Here is a 24393-nt window from a genome sequence, read left to right as displayed (position 1 = left end):
TCTAATCCATCCACCCAGAGATAACAGTAGAGCTACTGATAGCTTATGCTGAAGTGAGTAAAGAACCAGTGTTGACTTTCTTTCAACCCCACTTAACCTGTGAATCTCTGTTTGAATGGGTAAACAAATTACCAATCAAAATGATTATGTGGATTATCTCTCAATAACTGATTACGTAAAGAGGTGCTAAGAACATGGATAACAGTATCGTATTTATTTCCTTCTAATCTAGAGCAACAGAGTGCATGCTCAGTTGGATTCTATGCCCAAATCAACTGGTATCAAGAATCAAAGCAGTATAACCTATACAGATGTTCTGTCCTTGGAGAGGGTTTGCAATAACAATAGATTAAATTTAATTAAATCAAATATTTAAAACATAAGATATGGCTGACCAAACATAATTAAGTCTATTTATTTGATTAATGTCAAAGTTAGCTGTTGCCTGAAACCTATTGCATAAATTAAAATATATGCATATATTTCCCCTTGCTATAAACAAACAAAAATAATTAAGAAACTCCTTAGGGATGAGGAGGTAATTGGTTTAACTGTGCACGATTCACCATTTGAAAGCAAAGGACTTGGCTTCCCCCTAAACTAGAAGTAAGTGGCTAGTTTTGCATTTTAGTTTTTACAGCAGCATTGATGCATAAGTTTGGTTTTTAAAATGTAAATGATTCCATGAACTCAGGCAGGAGGAACCTTATTGTATACAGTAAGGTGTTTCATTCAAAAGAGGAAATGATTTTCTGACACATCTTTCCACATCTAAAAAAGCAGTTGTGGTGTATGTTTCACCTACTCTGTGAAATGGAACAGCATAAATGTTCTTCTCATGAGTTTCAAGATAGGGCAGGCCTGAAGAGACCTCAGAAGACACCTTAGCCTGGCTCACAGACAGAGCCTTCTAGCCAGAATGGCACTACAGGAGCAGTCTTCAGACTCAGAAAGTGGGAAGCATTTGGTGTGCAAGCCTAATCTAGACTTCCACAATTCTGATCTGCGGAGTTCTGGCTGGGAGAGCCATCCCTGCATTTTTGTGTTCCAGCCAAAGGACTTGCAATCATGGCTCTGCTCCAGCCATCTGGAAAGCATAGGCTGTCCAAAAGGTCATCAGTGTAGGGGCCTCACTGGAGCTGTTACAAAGATGGCTTGTCTCCTCCAAAGGGCTTGCTTCCCTGGGAAATTTGAAAGAGAGCAAAGAGAATATTACTTTGGCCACCCTGGGTTTTTCAAACATGGTTCATTTTCAGCCCCCTCTGCTTTCCTCAGTGGGGACAGCCAAATAAGGCACTATGGCATTTTGAATGCCTCAGGCTTTTTGGAGTGTTGAAATAGTTCTTTATGGCAGCCAAGTGATGTCAGGTCAGCACAGGTTTGTCCCGGATCTACTAGCATGATCCATCTTTTCTGGGCCCAGTACCATTCGCTAAGTATGTTTCAGAGCAAGTCTATGACCTCAAAGAAAGGTGCTCTAATGACAAGTATACACATGTAAAAATACAAGAAACACATCTAAAAATTGTGCTATGAGAAAAAGGAAACTAAACCTTTAATGTAGACATTGTAGGAGGAGAGCCAAGTTAGTCTAGGGTGGCAAAAAATCAGGAGGATTCTGGGAGCACCTTTTCTGACTACCAATTTTTATTAAAAGGCATAAGTTTTCATGGGCTGCAGCTTACTTAATCAGATGCACAGAATGGCTAGACTACAATAGTCAGAAAAGATGTTCCCAGACTCCTCCTGATTTTTTACTTTTAAAGTAGGTCTCACTGAACATGCTTTTGGCTCTGATTACCAGCTTCTCATTTTCTGTGTTTTCATTTTAATTGTCAGTGGGAAGGCTGCCTCAAACTAGAATTCTTAGAAACAGATTTTTTCCCCCCATTTCATTTTTAAATGACCCATCAGCAATAGCCCTCCAAGCTCAAATTGTGCTTTCTCCCACAATTCTGGATTCTATTAGCTTTACTTTTGGAAAATGGAAAAAAACAATTCACTAATAAAATGAGATTGCATTCTCCATATACTCAGCACAACCTTTGCAGGGAATATTCTACCAAAAGTGTCAATAAAAACACATCAATGCACTAATGCCTAATAATGCATGGATGCATCTACAGATTTCTGTTCCATAACTGACCCAAAGAAAATTTTAGTTCTATATGCTGGAATGTGTTTTGGTGAGAAATGACCCCAGGACTGGCAAGACAGAGCAATAAAATTTCATATCCTATTCATCACCACAGAAGTAGGAATCCTGGAATTCTAAGGGCATTGTCTAAGATAAATGTATGAGAATCAGACATGTTTGGACTCCTGTGTCCTATGAAACTAAAAAAGCAAAGACAATTGTTATGTCAATGTGTGTGTGTGTGTGTGTGTGTGTGTATGTGTGTGCGCGCGCGCTTGCATGCATGTGTGCATTCAAGTCAGTCTTGACTCCTGGTAACTGCCTGGAGAAGTCCCTGGAGCTTTCTTGGCAAGGTTTTTTGGAGGTGGCTTGCCATTGTCTCCTAGGGCTGAGAGAAAATGACTGGCCCAAGGTCACCCAGCTGGCTTTGTGCCTAAAGCAGGAGTAGAACTCAGGGGCTCTCAGTTTCTAGCCTGATGTCTCAACCACTACAGCAAACTGGCTCTCCTTATATCAATTACAACATTTTATTTATTAATTTGTCTTGGAATTCATGGACTGTAGGCAGACAAATGCAAAATTCTTCACAAATGCATAATGTCAGAATGAGTGGGAAAGCAATCAAACACAACAAAGCTGTCCTAGTAGATTTTGAAACAACAGAAACAATCTGTTGTTCCCTCCCCTTCTTACCTTAAGACCATTACAATCAGAATCTAAAATCACCTAATTGCACTATTGGACCTGTCAATGTTGCTGCACAATTGCTGCAATTGTTTTTGTAAACACCCTTTTAGCAATCTTCAATAATTAGCTTATTTTATTCTTTAAATGTTCTTTTATGTTACTGACATGTTTTAAAGAACAGGGTTTTATCCACTTTTATTACAATCAATATAGATATCTTGCATATCTCGTAAACTGCCCTATATCTTCTGTAAAACCAAGCTAAAAGTTTTTTTCAATAAAGAAAAAGAAATTATAGTGCAATCACTTAAAGGATGTGAATGTCAACAACTTCCTCTTGTACAACTGACGTTCATATGATAAGATAAAGTCTCCTTCAAGATCAGCTTAGCTCCTGGTGACTTCATGGATACATCCTTGTCTTGGCAATAATACAGAAGTAGCTCAGAATCAAGTCCAATGCTGCACAAGGAGACATCTGTTTTCAAATTAGAGTTTTTCTCCTTGTCTTTCTAACTCTCCAGAGTAGTTTGTGGGGATAAAGAAGAAGGGGAAAAACAGGAAGGAATTCAGTCTGCCAGAGGTATTCCTCCCACACAGAGAAAGTCACTGAGTAATCCAAACCTAAAGCATGTATTAATCTGAAGTTCTTATAAGAAGGATTTTAAATTTAGTTAATCTAGACTAACAGTTTTGTTTGGTTCAAAGGTAACCCCGAGGGCTCTTCTTCATGAGTGTGTTCATATGCTTTTCTCCAATCTGTGAGGCGGCAGAGAAGTGGGTAGGATATCTGGGGTGTCCTCATTACTGATCCCTGTTCTGCTTCAGCAATGAGGCCTGAGACTAGGGCTCTCCCTACAGATTTTGTAGAGGAAGGAAAGCAATCGCTCAATTCCCCTGGTGTCGAACAAAAATATGTACGAGATAAGGTATTGATTGTAATCAATAAACAAATATGAAAATGCCAAGATCAATTGTTCCAAATTATTTATGTCTTGATGTACCCGATTCTTCCACTTGGACTCTCTCAATACACTGTCAGATGTCTGGAGATTCTCTCTCTGTCTTAGAATGCCACAAAGCTGCCATGTGATATCAAAATATGAACAGAGTTTTTCTTCTTTTCATTGTATCTCTGAGGTCCTTATCTGTACTTCACTTGTCAAAAATTTCAAGAAAAAGTCAGTGTGATTTGAATCTAGGAGTTAAGAGCTGGTGGTATCTCCCAAATTTTGTAACTTAACAAATAGGAGCAAAATGATTTTGATAATTTTAAAATTTGTCTGGAAAGAAACATGTTTTTGAAAATTAATATTTTTCTAGCTACTAATCATGATAAATGAGAATTGTATACCAGCAAATAATTAAACAGGGAGTAAGACAGAAAATTCCTCTTCAACTAAACAAAAAAAGATGCTTCATAAAAATTTAGTATTAGAAATAGCTTGCTAATAACACCTAGCCAGCCATGACTGGACTTAAAAGAAACTAAGTGGAGTCAGACCCAGTTAGTACTTGGATGAGAGACTACCAGGAAAATCTCAGAGCTGTAGGGTAGATTGAGAAGTTGAAAAAAAAAAAATCCTGAAAGAAGGCAATTGCAAATCACTTTACCATTGTTGCCAACAAAAACTACTGAACAGGTCCATGGAACAAGCTCAACTTGAGAGCACCTCTGCCTTTATCTACCAAGTCTATAAATGTCTATAAATTCCTTCTAGAGTGTTAGATTCTGTGTATAGATGAGAGAGGATGTAAGGACCTTCAGTTAGATTGTCTCATCAAATATTCATAATCTCTTGTTTCATAAATCCAGTTTGGAATTAAAAACTTTGAATTTGTATCAGCTCTGCTGAGATAAAATATTAAATCTTAATTCATTCCTGAAGGCTCCAGGTTCTCTGCTGGAGAAATTCCATTTATGTGGTCACTAAAAGTTGCCACTGACTTGATGGCACATAATCAATTACAATTCAAATCTTTTTGATTTTGAAATATTTATTTTAAAAAAAACTGAAAAAATTATATTTAATTACAGTACAATTATTTAAGTGCTTAAATTATATAAAAAAAATAGGGATGTGTAAATCTGTCAACTTCAGTTCTTTAATTTTAAGTTAGCATCTGTCCTATGTAAAGATATGTCTTTTCATGATAATCAACAAGATGGCTTAACTGTTAATAATATTATTTATTAATAAGTAGTAAAGCTATTAAATATACCAGTTTATTTTTTTAATATCAATCACAGTTTCCTAGTCCTTAAAGAAACAGTTCTTCAAAAAGAAAGACTGACACTTTTACTATATTTTCATTTGTCCTAATATACGCATATTTGTATGTACTATTTTCCCTAATAAACCATTTTTTGCAAGAGATTCTCCTGATATAATGAAGTTTGTTATGTACTATTCCGAATATGCAGCCTAAAAACAAGTAACTCCTTTGATTCTGCATAATGGGAAAAATCAAATCAATGTCCTTAGGATAATCACTGATTTGCAGAACTCAAACAATTAGTGTGAAATCCTTTATGTTAGGTATGTTATCAGAAAGGGCAACAAGACTTTTGTTCTGTTTATTTCCCACGCCACAGGAGAGCTTTTACCTTTGGTCAATATAATGTCTCCCCACCTTCCCTGTTAGAAGGAAGATTTCATAATGTTCCTTGCAAGAAACTCTTTGTCCATTTCTGTTAGAGGAAAGAAAAAGAGTTTCATATATCCTCTGGCAAACTGAATTAATAATACCTCTCTTATTCCACAGCCATGCTAGTTTGGAGGAAGACTTTATTTGCCCTCTCTTAGCTGATAGATCACCAAATATCTCCAGAAAGGTCGCTCAGTTTTTTTTCAATTGCTATTGCTTTTACCCATTGAATTGCCTAGCAATCAGGATAATTTGTTTTTCTTTCAAATTGATTTGCATTTTATGCATATATTGTATTTCTATATTTTTGACTGTTTTTAACATGTGCCCTTTTTGGGGTTGGTATATTTTGCTCTTTTTAAGTTCAATGAAATAAAACAATAATGTCTTTAGTTATTAATAGGTATGGAGAAGGCAATTTCATCAGGACCACCATGTGTTCTGGAGAGGATTAATACTTCACTCCCTAGCTAAAATCCTGATCTCCCCAAGTACTGCAGTTAGTTTTAGAAAATGAAAGCTCTGCCAGTACCAGGTGACAGCTCCACCTATTGAGTCTGCTTTTCTTTCTGAGCTGTGGCATCTCTAATGACAGCTATTATAGAATCACAGAGTTGGAAGGGGCCCTTTGGGCCATGACATTCAACCCCTACTCAGTCACAAGAAACCAAATTAAAGCCCTTCTGATACACGGCTGACCAGACAGCTAAGGGAGAAGCTGACATGGTACTCAGAAGCAGGGCATTTATAAGAATAGAAAGCTGTAGTGCTGCAGAATATGTGCTGCCAAGTGAGCAAGTGGGAAGCTGAGGTTACCTATCTGTTTCTAGGGACAGTTTTAGCAGTCAAAGTTGGTGAAATATAGACAGCAGGCAGAGGTTTACAAAGAGCTTGAAAATGAAAGAAGGGATGTAAAATGTCTGTGTTGCAACCAACTCCCACACAATTAAAAGTACCGTTACTTCCTGCTTCAGGAGCAGGAGGGAATGGAAACTGCAGCCAACCCCACCTTAATGGTGACAGACTTTGTGTTGCTTCAGTATCAGCTCTGGACCTCAGTCCAGACCAATGTACCAGCCATCCATTGAATGCTTGGAGGAGCATCCATGGAGTGATGAATCTCCTGCTGGCTAATGGAAGGAGGGGGTAATTGACTCATGGTAAACCTCTGATGTTCTCAGTATTCCAAGGCCAGCAGAAGTGAAGATAAGTGCTTTGGAGGGATTGGGAGGTTGGAAGCTGGTGAAAAGTCCTCGAGATGAACTAAAGTTAACTTCCAATAATTCCAGGGCATTCCATTATTTAATTCTGACAATCTAATGAAAACAATTCAGTAATGGATAATCTCCCCACCCCCACCCCCACCAACTTGAGTCCTAAAGCAGTCCCAAGAGGCAGTGAGAAGGTTTTGCTTTGGGGGGGACAAGGAGTGCTTCACCTAGAGCTTAACTGAAACACCCCTTCAACACTCCCCACATCGCTCATTCATCCACTCCTTGTCACACAGCAAAGGCCTGCCATCTGAGCAGCTCCCAGAAAAATTATCTACTGGTGCAGAGATACATCAAAATCAAAATGACTTTTACTTGAATCTTAATTCCTGAACAGGATGGATGCAATCTCAAGTTTCCTTTAATGGGCACAAGGCACTCATGAGAAAACAGGTTACATAAGAAAACACAAATCTCTAACTTTCAGTTAATTCTAGTTTTAACTGCACAAGCACACTCCTCTGCTCTAGAAAAGGAAGTGAGACAGCAGCTAATTGCTCATAATATGTCCTGGATTTTAATTATAACCACTATATCTGGAAGAAAAAATTCAGACATGACCAAGTATTAGAATTTTCTGTATCTGTTTGCTGCCATCTCAAGATCATCTGGATTTTTTGGGCCCAGATCTAGTAGCTCTACTTTCCTTCCTTGATTAGCTTCAGAGAATCTCACAAGCTCTGGGCAAAATGTACAAGCAATAAGATCATCTAAATATCATGATCTATAATTCAGCTTAATCATGGCAATAGATGTGCCAACTGGATCCAGTTCTCTGGACCTCAGGGCCTTGATACAAGTGATGGACTCTGAACTAAACCATGGGTAATATGTAGCCTGAAGCTCATTTAGTTCCTAGATGTGTTCAATGTTGCATACTACATTTCACTATCAAAATCATTCATCTGAACAGCCTTCTAACAAAATCAAATGAATCCATTTAAATTGTAACTTTAATGCAAAGTGTTTCATGCATTCATCTATAGCTATATTACCAAAACACCATTTTTGTACCTACTTTTTGAGAGATGCTATGTTAATCTGCTAGGTTTGCAATAAATCATGGATAACTGTTTCACTAGCAAGAAAATGATCCCAACTCTTCTTTGATTGATGTTAAATTTAACTCATAATTTCTAAAGGTGGCTTTAAGGCCACTGACCCACAGTGCATTTATGCAAAGTAAAATCCAATTTTCTAAGTGGATTTTCAAGACACAGCTACACAATTATGGCTTTAACAGTACAGTTATGAAGAAAGATATACCCTGCCTATTCTCCTTTCTATTCATGAAGGTGTAATTATGAATTTGGGGTATAGAAATATTGTATTTGGAACAAATACAAGAATGTTTAAATACTTTTCATCCCAGAACACTAACAGTCAATAAAAATGGGATATATCAACTGGTTTTGTGGGTGTGTGTGTGTTGTTGTTGTTCTAAGTGGACTCTTTCTGTTCACTTCCTTCTAATCAAATATCAATTTCATCTTTTTTTATGTAATTTCTATATTTTTTTGGATGCAGCAACTACAGAACTCAGAATTACAATTCTGAGCATTCCATTATTGTCTGCAACATTTCACAGCATGTATGAAATGTCATGAAAGGAGGTTGTCTTAAAAAAAGAATACGTTCTCAGAAAATACTCTCATATTTTTCATATAAACCTGAGATCCTATAGACCGGATGACAAATGTAGAATTCGGTGGAAACTTATTGGAGAAAAGCAATATCCTAATCTTATTTTAACTAAGAATAGAGTGGACTTCCATTGAGATGGCAATGCAGGAGACTCTACGTATGTGAGCACCATCTGATAATTTTCAATTTTATAATAAACATTGAGTAGTTTTTTAAATTGAAGCTTTCAGCATCAGTATCAGCTGTAGTTTGACTGCGACAAGCTAAGTTATTACAGAAATGTGGTATGCCAATAACAAAGAATGTAAACTAGAGGTGGAACTCCAAGTGTCTTATCTCATAAAAACTTATTTTAGCTCTCCCAACTATAATATACACTGCCAATTAGTAAAGCTGAGAACACTTACTGCAGGAGGATGGAAGAAAGATTAAGAACAGTATTTTATTTCTCCCTGCTTACACTTGTTTGCTTCTTTGCAACAATATTGGGCAATCATTACAAACAGGATTATTGGGAAGGGAAGGGAAGGGAAGGGAAGGGAAGGGAAGGGAAGGGAAGGGAAGGGAAGGGAAGGGAAGGGAAGGGAAGGGAAGGGAAGGGAAGGGAAGGGAAGGGAAGGGAAGGACAGGACAGGACAGGACAGGACAGGACAGGACAGGACAGGACAGGACAGGACAGGAAAGGAAAGGAAAGGAAAGGAAAGGAAAGGAAAGGAAAGGAAAGGAAAGGAAAGGAAAGGAAAGGAAAGGAAAGGAAAGGAAAGGAAAGGAAATCAATGGAGGAATCATATAGTAGTAAGAACTCTACTAAGAGATTTGGGGACATAACAATGAAAATGCAGGAGGGTATGTATTCAATGGCAGCCAATTTGTTGAAGTCCACCACCAACTACCCCTAGCTGCTTTAGATGAAAAGGGTTTGAATTACCATGCACTGAATTAGAACACTGACTATTGATAATGAGTTGCTTAATTGAATCAAAAGTGGGGATGTCAGCAACCATTGTAAACCAGCCTGTGAAAGTAATCATGGGAATTAGTTTTAGTTTCAAAAAGGTGTTTGGGGCTAAACTAACTGCCCCTGTCAGCAATATCTCTTCCTACCAACAAAACAGATAGAAGATGAATGAGAAGCAGAAAGGAGTAGGAAAAGTTTTCTGACTCCATCAGTTCTGGTGCTGACAGCTATTGGGCTACCACAGATTTTTAAACTTAAAAAAACAATCTGGGAAAAAAAACACAGGGAAGTGAAAACATCCCAGACTCCTTTTCTTCAGCTTAGAAGACTTCAGAAATGAGTGCTGTCTGGTTCCCTGATTGATCATGTGCAGTTGGAGGATGCATTCAGTCAATTAAAGTGGGAGCAAATAATTCAGTTCTTTAGTGTGAACAGAGCCACTAGGTAGCTCAAGGCTACTGAGTTGATAGTCAGCTGAGATCTTGGCTCCAATCCACATTAGAAGTCTTCAGCATTTCTATGTAGCCATGATGCTGAGGTAGAATTCCATGTTTCTTCTAGAGCTCTAATCTTCTAAGAATGGTATCAAACCGACATCTTCTATCCTACCATCCAAAGTGTTTTACAGTCCACCAATGCCAGTGTTGTACATAAAAAGATGCAGATTTCCAATTTAAATGAAGAATCTTAGGGTAAAGAAGCTGGGAAAGTTTAAATAGGAAAGTTCCTAGCTCTTAAGATATATCATAACACAAAACTTTCAACCCAGCAATCAGTAATTTAGATAACTTGTGCCCTACAGAAATTGTTTATTATGGTATGTTTATTAAAATATCTGAATTTTCTGAAAAGCCTTTGGGGATTGGCTGGGAACCCATCAGTATTATCAGTATTATATCATTATTTTGTGTTCATAATTATTATTTTATTTTATTTTGTACATTACTCGAGTTTATCTGGATGGAGTCAGTAGATATATATTAATAAATAACCTGTGTTTTCCAATAAAGTTAGCAAACTATTTCTACAACATTCAACATAATATAATAAAAATATTTTATGGATTATTGTGATGTTGTTTTCAGAGAATCAAGTCTTATTCAGGGAAAGGAATTTGCTGAATATTACAGGCAGAACAATCCAGAGAATTAATATCATAGCAACTAGAAACCAGAAGTAGAATTTAGGTTCAAATATTTCGAAAACAGTTTAAAAGCAAGAATAAACATTAGCCAACTAACAGGAATAATTCAATATTTGACATGATTGATTGAAACCTAACAAAGAGCCCTATTACTCATTGAAGAGTTTTACTGTTTCAAATGTTTCTAGCAAAAGATTTCTGGACAAGTCTACACAGCTTCATTAATCCCTAGAACATAATCTAGGCTGCATTTTATAATAAGAATTTCACTAGCTTTTTTTAGTGCCAAATGCTTGGCACTTCAAGGAAAGGATGGGAAAAGGCCACTTTCATGAGGGAGCTTCAAGTTAATGACACACTTCTTTAGAAAGAAAACATACATGAAGAGATCTTTAAAATACAGCAAATTGCTGGAAGCCAAGAGTTTTACTAACTTCCTTAAAAAGTCCATCTGCTCTGAGGCCCAAGAGACAACAACAATGAAAGAGGGAGATATGGAGCACAGAAAAAAAATAATCTTTGTGAAGCATGGATCTGTGGGGCTAGTTCCCCTTTTCTACCCCTGTGCAGAATGAAATTGGTGAATTATTAAGTGTGCTATTTGTTGGGTGACTGACTGTTACCTGCAAAATACCACTCATCTTCTTGAGGCAAACTGAAAGCTGACAGAGTTGAGCCAATTAAGACTGACAGTCTCCTCAATGAGTTGTGACCTATCAATGGTAAGAGCTTATTATGATGATAAGTGCACCCATCTCTCAAATGAAAGGCCAAGTACACATTTCAGCAGTTTTCCTGAATCATGGACCATTACCTCACAACTCTGGATTGACAGGAGAAACAGTAGCATAGGCACACAACAAGCAAGAATAAACACAGATGACTGTTTTACCAGACTGAATATATTTACAGCATGTGTGCACGTCTGGGTGTATGTGCATGAAGGATTTTTTTTTTCTCCTTAATGGACCTGCCTAAGTATTCCCTATTTTTACTGGCAAGATAGCCACTTGCAAATACTTATACATTCACACACAGGATACATGTTTCTCATGCCGAACAAACACTGTGCCTATCCCATGACACATCTGGATGGATTTCTGATCCAGATAATTTTAATTTTTCCAGTGTAAAAGATACTCAGCATTTGATAATAGTAGAATACACTGCTGCTGATTTGAAAAGTATGCTTTGCTTCCTTTTAATCCAATTAGTGCTGTCTCTGAGATAATATACAGGAAACGTGAAAGAAAATGGGATTAGAAGATGTTTTCCTCATGGTTGGAATAAATTACAAGATTTATGGACATTTCAGCAAAGGAAAGAACTTTTCAGGACCCCATTTTCTACTTGCAAGAAAAGTTTCTATATAGCAACCAAAATCCAAGCTATTGTTAATTAGGAAATCAGCTGGAGTTGTTTGCTTCTTTTTATATGGTTACTAATGAATATGATTCAGTAACAAACACATTTATCTTCAAATTGAGGCTGAAGACCACATGTGTAGGCTCAAGGACAGATCACCTACAGTTAATCTACAATGCCTCTGTCTGTTAATAACTAAAATGCTAATGTTGATTCCTCCATAAATGTACAGACCAACGTACTTGGCCTGTGCAAATCATTTAATGTGGCTGGATCCTCTCCTTGAAGCTATGAAGCAGTCACAGCTACTATGAGATCTTTTGGATATGTGTGGCAATGCACAAAAGACAATTCTGCTAGGATAGCTGGTGAAGCATGATCTCTCTCCCCCTTCCTCTCTCAAATACATATACACATCCTTAACTTGCTTACACAATGGCCTGGAGAAGTTAAGAAAACCTGAGAAAGTCAAAGGACTGGCTGGGTCTTATCCATGCAAATCTTCACAAAGCAAGGCCTTTCTCCTATCTGCCTGATCGGTTACGTGTGTATATTTTGCACACAAAATATATACACTTAATTATAAGCATCTTATTACTCCTTATAACACTTATTTGCCTCAACTTATTACAGTACTAGAGAACCAAAGACTGCTAGGTTATTTGTTTATGTCTCTGTTAAAAGATTTTATTTGTATTATTGAATCCTACCACATGGGAGAAAATGCTATGTCTGGCCCTAAGAGGTGTGCAGTGCTCTTATTTTGCTGCCTATAGGTAGACGAAAAAAAAAAAAATCTAAGTCCTCAGGAAATGTTAGAAAAGAAACCTTTTTTTTCTACTGGGGCACTTTTGTTTCAGGATTCCTGCCCTTTGTTTTTCTTCTTACCATGCACCCTGATTCTCCATCCCATGGATTACAAACCATAGCTGGTTGAGTGAGGAAAAACAGCTAGGTTATTCTTTATTAGGGCCAGCTTGCAAAGCCAATAGCAGGGATCTTTGTATCCAGTTCTAAGTGGTCTTGAGAATAATTTGGAAAATGGAAGATGAATGTTCTAAACAACAAACAAATTTAAACATACTAAAATAGCACTCTAAAAATAGAATATACTTCAAAGTAGCAGGCTGGATATTCTGGGAGTGTAAGTCAACATGTCTTAATACACCAGGCCAGAATTCAACATATTTTGAGGACACCAATTTGGAGAAATCTGATATTAGGTTTGGCAATTAAACCAGAGAAAGTTAAGAAAAAATGAATAGCTATTGCACAGTGAAATTATATTCTTGGCAATAAATCTCAGGAAACCACACTCAGAAGAATTGTTGTATTTGTAGTACTGTAAGCAAATATCATCTAGAAAGACTGATTTAATCCAGTTTTAGCTATCTCAACCAATCCTTTATTAAGTTTACAAATAATAACCTGCAATATTCCATTTCCATAGCAAGGTGCTAAATTATCTCCACTAAGTATGTCATCATGGCTGTAATTTACATGAAGTAACATGACAGTTAAGATGTAGTATAGTAATTTGTGCAGGTTTTCAGTAGTATTGTAGTATCAAAAATTTATATGATTCAGTTATTAAGGCAAATTGTTTCATTCATACAGAAGCTCTCTGACAGCAACTAAAGTTCTTCCAAATTACAACTGAAAAATATGCCTTCCATGCTCAGACAAATAACAGACATTGTTTCCATTATTCCTAACTTGGGTAGGGAAAGGAGGAAGAATGATCTGCAAAATATCTACCACAAGCACAAGAAATGTTTATTCCCAGTTGGAACAAGGAACCAAAACCCTGTTCAATGCTCATGTTGAATATAGTTGAATTTCTTTGAAATCTATTGCCACAAGATGTCCATATTCTTTGGAAAAGATGCAGTTTGATCCTTATTTACCTTTTCTCCTATTGATTTCTAGCCAAGAAGAAAAGAGTAAAGAAGAGAACCCCTGAGATACTACTTTGGGAAGTGTTCCTGCTGATTTACATAAACTCAACCATAAGCAAGAGAACAGAAGGAAAATCTCAACTGATGTTTCACTTTTATGAATGAACAATTATGGACAGTTTTTGATAAAGCAGCCTCCATTCTACATGACCTAATCTAATTCTTCACTTCAAGAAGGACACTGATATACACAGAAGAAATCATAGCAAGATATCCATTTCAGGACTATAATCTAGCACATTATCATGACATAGGCAAAATAGTAGTGGTGAGGGATACATCATGGTAACACATCAAGAATGGCTTTGATTTAATCTCAAATTTTGTTTTATAATGACTGAAAACATTTCTTTCCACACTGCAATTTTAAACCGCTTGACTCTCATGCATAAACCATCTGGAAATAAAGCTGGATTAAGAAATCCCTTTCTAGATTTCAACTCCTTTCTCTGCTTTGGCCATGGTGAGTACCTGTGTTCAGGTTAAACCACGTTTACATGGTCCCTTATTGATGAATTCCCTTCTGCTTCCTTCCTGCTCCTGGACTGGTCAAAAGACAAAGAGAAAACACCATAGTTTTAGCCATTTTTTTATCACTTGGGCTAGAAGAGGAAAGTGAGAGAACTGTTCCATGTTTCACACATTTTTAACTAATAATTTCACTATTCCATCAGGGAACTTGTAAAAAAAAAGGAGAGGGGCAGTTTTTCATCATTCCATGAGTGAACTTGTTTTAAAAAATGGCCATGGAGAGCAGCAAGCGACCAGTGACTGGAGCGGAGATGTTCCTGTCACTGTGCACAGTAATGGAAGTGTTTGCCTACAATGAAATGAAGAGCAGCAAGTAAACTGACAGTGCATCTTAAGCTGAAAGAAGCCAGAAAACACTACTTTTGACACATAGCAGAAAAGGACAGGTGAAAGCTGACTTCCTCGTGGACTGGGGGCAAACAGAGGATGATGACATGCAATCCTACCCTTGAGGAATAGTGCAACCTGATCATGTGGATGGTATGGACAGGCTGGTCATGCAAATCAGCCCAAAGTCTGAGTTATTTATCACTGTCCAATCAAAGAGATAATGCAACATTCAAATGAGAGACAACTGAGCTAGAAGAGGCAATGGTCTAACTTCACAAAGGGCAATTCAGTCACATTCAAACCAGAAAGCAGGACCCTTCTTTCATCTACATGCTTTAGAATCAGAGTGTTAATGGTCCATATAGATATGCTTATGTTCCAAGACCCCTAAGAGTAGAAGGCCACAGGAATGTGTGCCATTCTCATTCTGAAATTTCCATATTGTCCAAATATGTTTTAAAATGTTCCAGAATTTTTCTGTTTTTCCTGAGCATTACAGGATTAGCTTGGCTTTTCTTTTAGTCTTTGATTTTTATGCGGAACAAGTTATCTGAATGTCTGTCTTACTTAGGAACAGTAACAATATCTCTATCTCTATCTCTGTGGCCTAATTATAAATAGTGTGGGGATCCAAGAACCTATGCTGTATGCCTCAAGTATATTTTACTCTATTTTATTTTTTTAATAATGCAAAGAATAAGTGTACGATTGAGAGAGGGAGAGAGAGGGAGAGAAAGAGAGAGAATTGTATTCTCTTGACAGTAATGTACTGAGATCCGCATGATGGAATAAGTGGAAGCAGGCAATTGGGAGATGAGAATGGGTAAACCCTTCTTCTCTCTGAAAGCCTCTTTCTTCTCTTACTGACACCCTCTTCTCTCTTTCACCAGGAGCAGGCTGCAGAGAAGGAACAATCAGCTCTTTCCATGCAATTCTCTTACACAGAGTTCTTGAAGTTAGCCTGGGACCACATGAAATAGGCTAATCACAGGGTGCACATCTCCCCACCCCTCCTGAAATAACTATAGCACTATCCCAAAGCCATAGGAAATGGGTCAGCTCATAATTAACTGTGTGGGTTTAAACAACAGAGCAAAGACTATATATTTATTAACCACCACCATCTTTTGAATCTAGGATAAAACTCCTTGCACCGAGGTTTCCCATCAATCATTTTCTAGCATACCTCCTTAATATCTGACCTGCTGGCATTCTGTGCAAGCTAAGTGGGAAAGAACAAGTAAAATGTGAAGGTGCAGGAAGGAAAATAAGACTACTTGAAAGAGATACACTTCCATATAAAATAGACCCCCAGTCATTTCATCATAGAAATAATATTGCAAATTATCCGAGCTTTCCTAACATCCGCAACCAGAAACTGCCAGGAGGCTCTTAATGCAGAAATACTTCGCTTAGTCTTACCCTTTGCCTCACTTCTCATACGGATTCTCTGTATGCCTGTTAGCAAACAGTTTTGCTGGTCAAATACTTATCTCACAAATGAGAACTTTGAAAAAAGTACATTTCATGACAAATAGAGCAAGTTAGCTTTCAGACAAAGATCAGTACTTACTTTGTTGCCCAAATAAGGACTGGGTGCACTCCAGTAATAAATAGGCTGCAGAACAGTTCTTGCTGCTGTGTTACTGATGCTAAGTTGCTGAGGCCCATCAAAACTGTCCTGCTGAGGAGTAATTCTAGCAAGACCCCATTCATCAGTCAAGTGCCAGCCATTCATGTCCATAATCTATGATGACAAAGGAAAAATACTTGTTAACATCCACAAACTTCCTTCATTTTAAAAAAATATTTGCTCCTTGCCTTTTGTTTTCATATTAATATTAATAAAAACATCCCATCTTTATTTTATAGAACTCAAGGCAGTGTACAAAATCCTCCCACCTCCTTGCAACAACCCTCAGTGTGTTGAACTGAGACAGAATGGCCCAAAATGAACCAGCCATCTTTCATGCCTAAGGAAGGACTAGAATTTACTAGAATAGATAGTCTCCTGATGTCTAGTCCAGCACTTTAATCTCTACACCAAATTGTCTCTTAATAAATTCTCATTTAATATTGAGAGTAGGGCTTATTGTATTTCTCCTACTTGTGAAAACTATGGTAAAATAATTAACTAATTTCCCGTACTTAAGCAGATCAAGAGGAACATAAGTTTAAGATAGCAATATTACATGAATGCATCTTCTGGAATACACCTCAATGAAATAAGGAGAAGGGGTTTTTGAGAAGATATGATAAGGTCACACTATATATTTTAAAAATCCATGGTTGACTTGGTGACCCAAAGAAATATTTAGTATAACGTTTCATTCTTATGAGTCCCAATGGCTCACTTGGGGTTCTTCCTTCCTCAGCTTCCTCAAATTCCTATAATTTGAGGAAGCTGAGAAATTATAAAGGCAAATAGGGGAAGAGACACTTTGACTGATTATAATTTTACAAATGCCAGACTTGTGTAATGAGATTAAAATTGCATTTAATGCATTGAAATGAGTGTTCATATTAGATGCATTTCTTTATGGCAAAATTAGCCAAACTCTATATAACAAGTGTAAGAGCATGATCCTACATGGAATAGGAAAAAGAAAACATTATCCTGACTACTAATATTTGCTACAGAGTAAGAATTTGCAATGACAATTGCAGTGACAATTATTTTAGCAAAAATCTGTAACAAGAGCCTCTATCAAAACAACTCAGGGTTAGGAATGGAAACTTGTCTTTTTGTGTGAGCAAGGAAAGAAAGAATAATGAAATGATCCCGAAACTTCAAATGAGGGAAGATAATGATGCACCAAGATCAGGGTATTAAACCCAACATATGTCATATGACAAGGCTTTTCTTGAAGACAAACAATGTTCTCTTCAAAGGGAAGAAAGTTCTTACATGCCTTCTCCAGAATTACAGGAGATTTTTTTAGTCTTAAACTTTTTATCCTGCATTTTTCCTACTCACACCTTGGTGGACATCATTGGAGAGATGAGGGGCTGGGTGAGTTGATAGCTCACTTCCCCCAGCTCCTATAACTTATTGAGAAAGGCATTGGAAAGAAAAAACAGGAGGCAGTGGATTTATATCTCCATCCTGACAGCATTTCTAATTGGAAAGAAGAAATCTCCTCGCATGAAGGAAAGTAAGTTTGTGTACTCTGATCCAAATACTAGTTGGCTATATCTGGACTATAATATCTTCATCCTCACACATTTGAATTGTCCCAAATATTCTTGTTCAGGCATTTTATAGGATAGAATAAGGGAATCTACATCCTCTGAGGTAGAACACCCACCACCACCACACAGACATCTAGAATAGAGGGACATTTAAGAGGCATAGGAATGTGATTTTGTTTTTATTCTGTTAAATCCACAAGTAGGCTAGTAGCCTCTTTCCCGACTGGAGGTTTTCATATGGATCAACAATTCTAATCATTTTATCTGGTCTCTCATTTTACAAATAACAGCTTTATTTTAGTTTTTGCAATGGTTTGAAAAATGAACAAAAAAGTCAATGTGAAGATTAATATACACCTTTTTGGTGAATGCTACTTAGTATATCCATTTTCAATGCAACCAGTATTTGAATTTTTGCAAGTGATTTGCTCCTAATGCATGGTTATGTGCATTTTTCTTTTCTTTTTTTTACAATTGTGAACCACATCACATAATTCGAGTAAGTAGAGATTTGATATGAAAGTCCATTCTGGCTTGCATACAATCCAGGGAATAAGAATATACAAAAATTGAACTATCTGGTGCCCTCCTCCTTTCTTGAAATAAGGAACATGGTCTGTATCACAGAAAGAAGCATCTTTGCTCTCCGATTAAAGCAGTGTAGATTTTTTGTAAAAAATCTAATAATCATAGGATATTTTGATTTGTAATCTGATAGGAGAAAATTATTAAAAGTAAGAAGAGTAGCCATATTTACAGTAATTAATTTCAATTGGACACAATTTCTATCCCATTTCTTGGAGAGAATGTCCTTCCATCCAACTAAAGGGCCAAGGGTATATCTGTATGTATGCCTACATCCATTAGATTGATCCCATACTTTTCACCCAGGAACTCAAGGCAGATTACTTACCACACCCTCCACAGTTTCTCCCAACAATAAAAACCACAGTAAAAACCATGGGCAGAAATATTTTTAATTTCACACCTACTAAAAGAGACCTACTTTATCAAGGGATCAGTAAAACACCATGTGTTTCTGCTGAATATAAGTCATTCCCAGTTCCCACTTACTGTTCTGATATTATTGGCAGTGCAGAACTGCATCATTCCATCCATGACAAAGCCCCATAAAGCAGACCCAGATATTTCTAACTATCGCAAATGCAGATCAGGGGTTGAAAGACAGCAGATATGAAGAATTTCATTTTGTGTCCCAACTCTCCTCTGCTTCCCTGACTTCCTTTGCTACTCCTCTTCAGCCATTTACCCAAAGAATACAAATTTATCTTGGGGAAAAGGATAGAGGAAAGCAGTAGAAGGCAAAGAAGAGTGAGGAATTATGCTCCACTTCATAAGCTGTATGAAATAATGCAGAAAGGTATTATTTATATCACATGACTCTCCTTACCATGTAAATTTAACAGGACATTGCGTGCACACTTGCCATTTCCACAGGCCATCTCCTGGCCTATTCTTTCCCCTTGCATCTGCTCCCCAATGCAAGGAATAATAATAATTTTAAAAAGTAAGAAAGGAGGAGCTGATGGAAATTGAGGTAAAGAAAGGGGTTCATGCCCCATTTTGAATCTGACTTGTCCCAAAAAGAGACAGACCCAACTTAAAAAAGACCGGTCAGCTGAGGCAAGCATTCATGCCTTGCTATTTTGTTTATTTCAAATCCTCATTCCATCCTTGCTGATATGGCCATCCCAATCAGAGGCACCAGTTGAATTTGGAGGTTTCATCAGAGTGACTAAAAACTTGTGTTGTGATGTTGCAGTACAATCTCCACCCCTCAGGTACATGCATGCAGTGTCATGACACACAAAAAGGGCAGAGTTTGCATCACTACATTGTGATACATGCTTTGATATGCACACATACACACACAAACACCGCAGACCACCCATGATGTCCATCATTTATTTAAAATAGTGCACAATGTTCTTCTCCATTTATCTAAAATATTTTTTCCTCCAAATCATGAAATCAACAGGCTCTCCAATCTGCAAAAATTATCAGACAGTATAAAAATGGAAAGTGATACCCCCCCTTAAATACAGCTAAAACACAGAAGACTGTCTTGCAATGTCTCAGCTACGTGTGCCAAATGTTTTGCACCTCTGCTGTATGGAACTCAACAGTCTTCTTCAACAAAAGAATGAAGTAAGTGTTCAACAGACTATCAAATACAGGCCCAACAGTTTAACCCTCATTTCTCAGCTTTCTGCCCCAGAATTGTTATGAAAAAGATGAAATATCACTTCAACTTCATCGGAAAACACTGGAAAACCTCTATCATGATGGAGCAAATACAAATTGAAAATACAAAGCATGCATTACTTTTGCACAGACCAGAGGCTATCAGAGGCTCATCTGTGAACTCAGAGAGATCCTGGCTTTCAGAAGTGACTCCAATAAGCATTGACTGTGTATGCATAAACAGTAAACACAGTTAAAACATATCTAAGCCAAATGTTTTTCCCAAGCTCAGCTGAATTAGAGCACTGTTAACTAATGAAGCGCTTGAGTATGAGATGTCAAGCCCGAGTTGAGCCAAATTATTTATCGCCTGAATTTACAAACTGGTTGCAAGAGCATGGAGAGGTATTACCTATAAGCCCAGGGCCAGGGAGTTAAGCCCAGAGGAGTGATAGCAGTGGGCTTAATTAAGTGGTCAGAGACAGTGTAACTAATAAGAAGTAATATGGTATATTACTGGCATCCTGGCAAAGCTTTTAAGCAGCATTGCATGATTTCCTTGCTTATGTTATGCTAATCTCTGCTATGTTTAATACTCTTAAAATAACAGTGTTGTTTTAGTTAGAAGTCATTAAATCGGAAGAAAACCCCACAATGCTAACCAAGCCATGTTCATCAGTTAACTCTCAGCCTTCTAGGACTTAATAATAATCCTGGGATTCACCTTTCTTGAACAACCAGCTTTACTAGCTCATCTCATGCTAATCCACTGCTTTCAGTCAGTTATGCAAACAGTGTCTTAGCATGTAACAGGGAATAATTTCATCTTCACAGCTCCCCAATAATATAAGTTGGCTAATTATGATACAAAATGTCATACATTGACAGGTATCCCAGCTTTAAAGCCTCCTTTGTGATGACCTACCATCCTGTAATCATGGCCTAGCCAGCATCACTATTCAGATATGGAACACTGTATGCAGAAACGTTCACAATGTCCTTGCCCGTTCTCACCCATCCAGGTAAACTCTAGCTAAACTGATATCTTCCTGACTGTATGTTGAAAGAATGAGATCTGCCAATCGAGGGTGCATTTGTTTGTATTATTTTCTTCAAGTAAGGAGTTGGTATTTATCTGGCAGTGCCCTTACTCCTCAAGAAACATAATTTTGTTGAAAAAAATCTACTTTCTCCTGGCCTGGGTTACATAGGAGTAAGGAATGACCAAAGGAATTACATAACCAATTTTATTATTATTTATTATTTATTTAAATTTATTGGTGATGGTGAATACTGTTGTTGTTCAGTCGTTAAGTCGTGTCCGACTGTTCGTGACCCCATGAACCATATTGCACCAGACCTTCCTGTCCTTCACTGCCTCCCTGAGTTTGCTCAGTTTCATGCTCATTGCTTCAGTGATGCTATCTAACCATCTCATCCTCTGCCGTCCTCTTCTCCTTTTGCCTTCAATCTTTCCCAGCATCAGGATCTTTTCCAAAGAGTCCTCTCTTCGCATTAGGTGACCAAAGTATCTGAGCTTGAGCTTCATTATCAATCCTTCCAATGAGCAATCAGGGTTGATTTCCTTTAAGATTGACTGGTTTGACCTCCTAGCAGTCCAGGGGACTCTTAAGAGTCTTCTCCAGCACCACAGTTCAAAGGCATCAATTCTTCGGCGCTCAGCCTTCTTTATGGTCCAGCTCTCACAGCCATACATTACTACTGGAAAAACCATAGCTTTGACTATGCAGATCTTTGTTGGCAACGTGACGTCTCTGCTTTTTAATATGCTATCTAGGCTTGCCATAGCTTTCCTCCCAAGGAGCAAGCGTCTTTTAATTTCATGGCTGCAGTCTCCGTCTGCGGTGATCTTGGAGCCCAAATAAATGAAGTCTGTTACTGCTTCCATTTCTACTCCTTCTATTTGCCAGGAATTGATGGGTCCACATGCCATGATCTTAGTTTTTTTAATGTTGAGTTTCAAGCCAGCTTTCGCACTCTCCTCTTTCACCCTCATCAAGAGGCTCTTTAGTTCTTCTTCACTTTCTGCCATTAGGGTGGTATCGTCTGCATATCTGAGGTTATTGATGATTCTCCCTGCAATCTTAATTCCGGCTTGTGATTCTTCCAGCCTGGCATTTCTCATGATGTACTCTGCAAATAGGTTAAATAAGCAGGGTGACAGTATACAGCCTTGTCGTACACCTTTCCCTATTTTGAACCAATCAGTTGTTCCATGACCGGTTCTAACTGTTGCTTCTTGGCCCGCATACAGATTTCTCAGGAGACAGGTAAGATGGTCTGGTACCCCCATCTCTTTAAGAATTTGCCACAGTTTGTTGTGATCCACACAATCAAAGGCTTTTGCATAGTCAATGAAGCAGAAGTAGATTTTTTCTGGAACTCTCGTGCTTTCTCCATGATCCAGCGAATGTTGGCAATTTGATGTCTAGTTCCTCTGCCTCTTCGAAACCCAGCTTGTACATCAGGTAGTTCTCGGTTCACGTACTGCTGAAGCCTAGCTTGTAGGATTTTGAGCATAACCTTGCTAGCATGTGAAATGAGTGCAATTGTGCGATAGTTTGAGCATTCTTTGGCATTGCCCTTCTTTGGAATTGGAACGTAAACTGACCTTTTCCAATCCCGTGGCCACTGTTGCGTTTTCCAAACTTGCTGGCATATTGAGTGCAGCACTTTAACAGCATCATCTTTTAGTATTTTAAATAACTCAGCTGGAATACTGTCATCTCCACTAGCTTTGTTGTTAGCAATGCTTCCTAAGGCCCACTTGACTTCACTCTCTAGGATGTCTGGCTCAAGGTCAGTGACCACACCACCATGGACATCAGGGACATTAAGATCTTTCTTGTATAGTTCTTCTGTGTATTCTTGCCACCTCTTCTTAAGCTCTTCTGCTTCTGTTAGGTCCCTGCCTTTTTTGTCCTTTATCATGCCCATCTTTGCACTAAACGTTCCTTTCATATCTCCAATTTTCTTGTAGAGATCTCTAGTCTTCCCCATTCTATTGTATTCCTCAATTTCTTTGCATTGTTCATTTAAGAAGGCCTTCTTATCTCTCCTTGTTATTCTCTGGATATCTGCATTCAGTTGCTTATATCTTTCCCTTTCACCCTTGCTTTTCACATTCCTTCTTTCCACAGCTATTTGTAAAGCCTCATCAGACAGCCATTTTGCTTTCTTGCATTTCTTTTTCCTTGGGATGGTTTTAGTTGCTGCCTCCTGTACAATGTTACAGACCTCCGTCCATAGTTCTTCAGGCACTCTGTCTACCAAATCTAATCCTCTAAATCTATTCATCACCTTCACTGTGTACTCACAAGGAATATGATCTAAGTCATATCTGAGTGGTCTAGTGGTTTTCCCTACATTCTTCAATTTAAGCCTAAATTTTGCAGTAAGAAGCTCATGATCTGAGCCACAGTCAGCTCCTGGTCTTGTTTTTGCTGTCTGTATAGAGCTTCTCCATCTTTGGCTGCAAAGTATGTAATCAATCTGGTTTTGGTATTGACCATCTGGTGATGTCCATGTGTAAAGTCGTCTCTTGTGTTGTTGGAAAAGAGTGTTTGCTATGACTAGCTTGTTCTCTTGACAGAACTCTATTAGCCTTTGCCCTGCTTCATTTTGTGCTCCAAGGCCAAACTTGCCTGTTATTCCAATTACTCCTTGACTTCCTACTTTAGCATTCCAATCCCCTATGATGAAAAGGACATCTTTTTTTGGTGCTAGTTCTAGAAGGTGTTGTAGGTCTTCATAGAAGCGGTCAACTTCAGCTTCTTCGGCATCAGTGGTTGGGGCATAGACTTGGATTACTGTGATGTTGAATGGTTTGCCTTGGATACGCACTGAGATCATTCTGTCATTTTTGAGGTTGTACCCCATTACTGCCTTTCCCACTCTCTTATTGACTATGAGTGCAACTCCATTTCTTCTAAGGGTTTCTTGGCCACAGTAGTAGATATAATGGTCACCTGAATTAAATTCACCCATTCCCGTCCATTTCAATTCGCTGATTCCCAAGATGTCGACGTTCAATCTTGTCATCTCATGTTTGACCACATCCAGCTTGCCTTGATTCATAGATCTTGCATTCCAGGTACCTATACAATATTGTTCTTTACAGCATCGGACCTTCTTTTCACTTCCAGATACATCCACAGCTGAACGTCCTTTCGGCTTTGGCCCAGCCGCTTCACTCTTTCTGGAGCTACTTGGAATTGCCCTCCGCTCTTCCCCAGTAGCATATTGGACACCTTCCGACCTGAGGGGCTCATCTTCCGGCATCATATCTTTTAGCCTTTTAA

The 24393-nt window shown here is 38.0% G+C and overlaps 1 protein-coding gene across 4 annotated transcripts in view; it reads right to left on the bottom strand.

The window, feature by feature from the left end:
* LAMA2 (laminin subunit alpha 2) overlaps positions 1-24393 on the bottom strand; it is a 426899-nt gene that overhangs the window by 225692 nt on the left and 176814 nt on the right. For all 4 annotated transcript variants that reach the window (XM_088140697.1, XM_088140685.1, XM_088140689.1 and 1 more), the window contains exon 12: positions 16248-16421. In XM_088140697.1, the coding sequence (XP_087996823.1) occupies positions 16248-16421 (174 nt within the window). The remainder of the gene's footprint in view (positions 1-16247; positions 16422-24393) is intronic.

This window comes from Python bivittatus, unplaced genomic scaffold, assembly GCF_059951505.1.
Source record: "Python bivittatus isolate LINGU-HERP-01145 unplaced genomic scaffold, Pbiv_v1 ctg000020_np1212, whole genome shotgun sequence".
In the NCBI taxonomy this organism is placed as follows: Eukaryota; Metazoa; Chordata; class Lepidosauria; order Squamata; family Pythonidae; genus Python; species Python bivittatus.
Note: the sequence above shows the minus strand (reverse complement) of the source record. Positions and strands in the feature narration are given on the sequence as shown.